The sequence below is a fragment of the Tupaia chinensis genome, unplaced genomic scaffold (assembly GCF_000334495.1).
Source record: "Tupaia chinensis unplaced genomic scaffold, TupChi_1.0 Scaffold147003_1, whole genome shotgun sequence".
Classification (NCBI taxonomy): domain Eukaryota; kingdom Metazoa; phylum Chordata; class Mammalia; order Scandentia; family Tupaiidae; genus Tupaia; species Tupaia belangeri.
The window spans coordinates 618437-624341 of NW_006206856.1; the positions used below are offsets into that span (position 1 = coordinate 618437).

Sequence of the window (5905 nt, forward strand, 5' to 3'; positions counted from 1 at the left end):
TGCTGAACCTGAGGAAGATCAGCTCTGACTTGGACGGGCACCCTGTCCCGGTAAGGCACCTGCTGGGGCCCCCAGGCTTCTGCTGTTTCCTGTTTCTGTCTCCCAGGCCCGTGGGGAGGGGGGACGGCATGCCCACTGATCAGATGGAGGTGCTGCGGAGTAGAGGAGGACACTGCACGAGGAAGGAGAGAAGTGGGTGTTGGCACATCATGCTCACCCCAGGCTGGTGCCTCAGCCAGTGGCACCCTGGGCCAGTTTCGGGGAGCCTCTCAAGTGTCTCTCCCACGGGACCCACTGACCACACAGATGTAGCTCGGGAAGTCAGTAAGGGGGCAACAGCATGCCGGTAACACCCTAGGGAAGGGACTCAGTTTGCACCTCGGTGCAGCTGGCATCCCTGTGAATGTGTGAGGCCCTGAGTGACCACGGACGGACGTGTCACTGCAGTCTGACCCCCACTGGGGCTGATCGTGCTACCTCACTTTTGTCATGAATTTTCCCAGCCACTTTATGGGGCTCAGAGAGGTTCAGTCCCTAGCCTGAAGTCACATAGCTTGCTGGGCGGCAAAGCTGAGATTTGAACTCACACCTACACGAGAATGAGCACATAACCTTCTGCAGGGAATGGGGCTCCCCAGGTCTTGAAGGGGTGTGGCCAGGATCCTGGGTGGCGGTGGACACACCGCCCCTTCTCTGCTGTAACTGTGGCCCTCTGTCGTGACAGAAACAAGCTTTCACCGACGTGGCCACTGGCTCCCTGGGCCAGGGCCTCGGGGCGGCGTGCGGGATGGCCTACACGGGCAAGTACTTCGACAAAGCCAGGTAATGCCCACCCACTTCCGGCCTGCACCCTGGTCTGGGGCTGGGTCCTAGTCCTTGACCGCTACTTCCTACAGGCACCTCGCCTGGGCTGATGTCCTGCCTGAGTGGCCTGTTTGCCTTCATAGAGGAAACACTCAGGAGTTAGAGACCTCCCACTGCCCCTTGGCAGTGATTGGCGGGGCCAGGGTGGCACCCAAGCACACGCTCCTCGCTGGTGCTCTGCCCACGTGCTCTGGCTGGGGAGTTGTTGCGTTAACCCCAGCCCAGTGCCTGGGCCCAGGAGTCTCAGAAGGCTCCCTCCTGTCTGACTAAGCACCAAGAATCCAACCCAGAACCACTGCCCTTATCTTGGGAAAGGAGAGGGTTGTTTGCTCTAGAGGGTTCTGGGGCACCCTGAGCTGTGGAAGAAACAAATGTTAGGGAGATTACACCCGTGGAGGGTGGGGAGTGGCCTGACGGGTCTGCCGATCTGGCACCCCATAGTTCTAGGAGAACCCTCTTCAGCCAGGAGATTGTAGCCAGAGGCTGTCCACTGTGGCTGCATTTGGCCTGTGGGAGCTATTAAAACCACTGCAGTGGAACCAGCAGATGGTGTAACAGCTGTGTCACTGGACTCCCATGTAGTCGATCGCATTTCAAGTTCCAGACTTGATGGGTTAAAACTCATGCCAGGCACATGTGCATGCATGCCCAAGATCCCAAGAGGAGAATGGAGGGGAAGGGACTGTAACATGGCCATCCCCCTGGAGGGTGATTTCTCGCTTTATGTCTGTCTCTCCTGTGAGCATACACCCTATAGCAAATCTCTCTTAAAAAAAAAACAAAACAAAAAAAAAACACTGTAGTACACTTCATTCTTCCGTCCTTGGGGCCTGGCCCTGTGCTAAGCCCCCTGTGAGCTGTGAGGTAGCATGAGTTGGTTACCCTTTTACAGATGAGAACCTGAGGTAGGGTGCTGCCTAGGGCCTTGCTCAGCAGTGGGAGCAGGGTCTGGACACAGGCTGTGTGGACTCCATATTCAGGGTCCCCAGGCTGTCCCTCGAGGCCCCAAGGGATGCTCTGGTGGAAATTCTGTGGGTCGAGGTGGAGGTTGGCAGGGCCAGGCCTACAGGAGGCCAGAAAGCCCAAGGCTGCTGTGGGGCTGGCAGGTGAGTTGGGGGGCAAGGGTGGCTGTGGGCCCTGCCTGCCCCAGCAGGCCAGGGTCAGCTGTCAGTGTAGTGTTCACTGTCAGCCCCTGCTGAGCTCTGGGGCAGGCCCAGCTACACCCAGAAGTGATTCACTGTGGGGTGAAGAGGGAGTCAGATACTGAATGTGTGCTTAAGGCATTGGATCTGGCTCAGAGCCAGGGCTGTGAGTTAATTATTCCCTACAGTTGCTTGAAATAATTCCCTGTAAAGGGTCAGATCCTGACCCTGACACAATGGGACAAGCCAGTGTAGGGAGACGGGGTTTAGCTGCGTTCCCAGAGGCAAGGTGGCTTGGGGCCGGGAGTTGGCCGAGGCCCAGACCCTTGGACTGTACCTGGGGTGGGAGGCCAGGGCACCAAATTTATCAGGCTGGACCAGACACCCGGGGGTGGCATCCTGATAGAGCAGGCCATTTTTCAGTTTGACCAGAGAGAAAGAGGGAAAGTGAGAAAGCAAGGTGCCAAGTCCAGGACTCAAACCACAGTTGGCCACGTAGGAGTCCAGCGCCTTCACCACTAGGTCACCTGCTGGCCCCTATATTCTGCCTTTTTAAAAAATCAAAACATCCTGTCGTTAACTGTCAAGGGCCAGTGTAATGAAGCCGTGATGTTCTGTTCTGGGACATCCGGGACCGTTAGCCAGTCCTCTGCTTGAACATTCCAGGCGTTTTCGTAGGTTGACCTTGCATTTAGGGTCCCTCTCCTTTTTTTCCCTTCCTTCCTTCCTTAACATGCATAGGGCACATGTGCTCTCCAGAGAGGGAAAGTGAGAGAGCACCTCCTTGGGGCCGACGGGGGCACACCACAATCCCTCTTCACTCTCCTCTCAGGATGTTAGGCATGTGTGCTCACACATACAGACACACGCACACACACGCTGGTGTTTTGCATGCTGCCGGGTCTGGGCCTCGAGCTGACCAGTCACCCGTATGGGATCCAGCGACCTTACCTCCATGCCATTGGCCAGCCCTCAGGGTCTCTTCTTTCATTTTAGTTCATGACTAGGCATTTAGGGCCAGGTCCCCCAGTCCTAAATCTAAGCTTGGGCAACACAAAGCCTTGGGTTAGCCCGGGCCTCTGTGGGGCCCCTTTCCTAGTCACAAGTCTTATCTGGTGTCTCCTCCAGACCCCGAGCTCCTGACCTGAGCTGTCGGCCCCACGGCCAGCCCTGTCCCTCGGTTCAGAGCCTGAGGTTATGCTGGGATTCTGCTCGCCATCTCCTCCAGACTTCCCTGGAAGTGGGTGTGGGCTGGGGCAGCAGCCAGGCTGCATCCCTGGGACCTCTTTCTGGGGAAGCTGAGCTCCCTACAGGCCTCTCTGCCGGGGCCCCTTAGAGCCTCGGGATACAAGCTGTGGGACAGGCCCAGGTCCTGTCGGGTTTTTGCAGTGGGGGCCCTGAGATCTTGTCCCTGTGGCCAGGCACCAGCAGCAGAGCTCCAGGCTGCAGGCAGAGCCCTCCCACACGCTGCCCGCTCACATGCTGAGTCATGCTGACAGCTCGGCTGTCTGCCCCAGCCCCTTCCTCCTTCCCTTGCCCTGGCCCTGTGGCACTGTGAGCCGAGGCTGGACTGCTGGGCTGCAGCCGGGCCTAGGGCCATTTCCTGCAGGAGAAGACGCAGCTGTGTCCCTCTGAGCCCAGCCAGGCTTCCAGGACCACACAGCTGGACAGCAGGCAGCCAAGTCCCCCTGCGCTTGGAACGCTCAGCAAGGAGGGCTTTCTAGGCTGCAGTCAGGCCAGTGTTTAAATCCCACCTCAGGACAGGCCTGTAGCTTAGTGGTCAAGGGAACTGGATCCCACACGGCCAACCACTGTTGAAACCCTGGCCCTGGTGGCTTGGCCATGTGCAGGGACATGTTCCCAAACTGGCAGGAAGTTGAGAAGGAATTGTGACACCCATGCCCCGCTGGAGGGCGGGGAAGATGCTTTCTCCCTCTTTCTTTCTCTTTCTCTGGCAAGTGCATGTACCCTCCGGCAATAAAATAATAAATCCCAGGTCAGTTACTTCCTGGCAGTGCGAGTACCTTGACCACTCTCAATCAGCATCCTTGTGTTGTGGGAATGGACGTACCTCGAACCTTGAGGAAAGGGCTGCTCAGCACAGGGCCTGCCTTCCCCTCAGGGCCCCAGGGCGCCATAGGCAGGCCCTGTGAAACAGTGACTTTCTGTGCTGGTTGCTGTCACACTCCCTCCTATCCCTCCACCCACATCTCCTGGGACTAGGGTCCCTGAACTGGTCTCCCTGCCTGTAACCTCGTCCTCAGTCCTCGCCCTTAGCTGGGGCCAGGGGCAGTTCTGTCTGCTGGGTAGTCTATCCTGTCACGTTGTCTGCTGGGGGAGGAGCAGGCCCCAGAGTAGAGAAAGGGCCAGGCCCAGTTCCAGTCTGCGGGGCTAGAACCAGCCTTGGAGCCATGGAGAGAGCCCGTCCTGTGAGGGCCCAGGTCCCCCTCGTCTACAGGGTCCCTCTGTGGCCGTCATTCTTACTCCCGAAGCCTCTTGCCCTGGGATGCTGCCTGGCTTGCATGGTGGCCTCCCAGCCTAGCTCCTTCCAGCAGGAGCTGAGCGTGGTTCTCAGGGTCCCCGTTTCCTATGGCCCCCAGCAAGACCCCAAAACTCCTTGACTCCTCCAGCACTCCTGGTCATGGGGATTCCCTGCAGCAGGTGGCTCACAGCATTCCTACCCAGCACAGGTAGCTCTTTTTGTTTGTTTGTTTTGGAGAGGTTTTTGCTAGAGGGCGCATGTGCTCACTAAACAGACAGAAAGCGAGAAATCTCCCCACCCCACCCCTCAAGGGGATGGCCACGCTGCAATCCCTGCTCCTCCATTCTCCTCTCAGGATCTTGGGCACGCACGCACACACGCCTGGCATGAGTTTAAGCCACCGGGTCCGGGACGCGAACCGCGGTCGACTACATGGGAGTCTAGCAACATAGCCATTACACTAACTGCTCTAACTAACTCTCACTAACTCCAGCACAGGTAGCTCTTCACCCCCTCATCCTTGTCTTCCTCTTACCCTGTCCACTCCATGTCCTAGATCTCCCTGGCCAGGTCCCTGTGGTCTCAGAGTTCCGTTTTCCAGCAGCCAACACTTCTGGGGTTCCTGATGGCTTCCTTCACAGCCGCTTCCACTCAGGGTGTGGACGTGAGGGTGTAGCAGGGACCCGATGATGCTATCGCCCCTTGTGTAAATGCTCCCTGTTCTGCACACCCGCATGGAGTCCCTCCTTACCCCAGAGGGCAGGCTCCTTGGGAAGGGCAGGGCCCAGGTAGCAGGACCCACTTCCAACCTGCCCTGTGTCCGCAGCTACCGGGTCTACTGCATGCTGGGAGACGGGGAGCTGTCGGAGGGCTCCGTGTGGGAGGCCATGGCTTTCGCCGGATTCTACAAGCTGGACAACCTCGTGGCCATTCTTGACATCAACCGGCTGGGCCAGAGTGACCCAGCCCCGCTGCAGCACCAGGTGGATGTCTACCAGAAGCGCTGCGAGGCCTTCGGGTACGTGCGAGGCCGTGGTCACAGCATGGAGCCTCCCTCTGCTAGATTTGCACGTGCAGGAGCTGAGGTGGGAGGTTAAGCCCCTTGTGTTTTGATTCCCAGCTCCAGATGCTGGGCGTTTGTGCTTGGTGGTCCAGGGGCCACCACAGATTTGGGGGCTGAGGTCTGGTTTCAAGCGCATTTCTTTATAGGCTGGTTTTGTGACCTCATTTCGCTCTTAGGCAAGGTAAGCAGGCTCCCTGTGTGGTCACGGGGAGGGCTGAGCCTCAGTCTGGCGGCTGTGTCCAGCCTTCCCTGGGGCCTTGAATAATGACAATTCAGGGTCGAGGGTTACAAAGCAAGGAGGCCAGTCTGGGCCTCGTCAGCCAGAGGGGCCCTCACGTCCACGTCTTCATCCTG

At 58.2% G+C, this 5905-nt stretch overlaps 1 protein-coding gene across 1 annotated transcript in view; it reads left to right on the forward strand.

The window, feature by feature from the left end:
* Positions 1–5905, forward strand: part of TKT (transketolase) — a gene marked incomplete in the record, with an annotated part of 27166 nt that overhangs the window by 13224 nt on the left and 8037 nt on the right. The window contains 3 exon segments of the mRNA XM_027768609.1: positions 1–50; positions 725–822; positions 5315–5506. Coding sequence (XP_027624410.1) covers positions 1–50; positions 725–822; positions 5315–5506 — 340 coding nt within the window.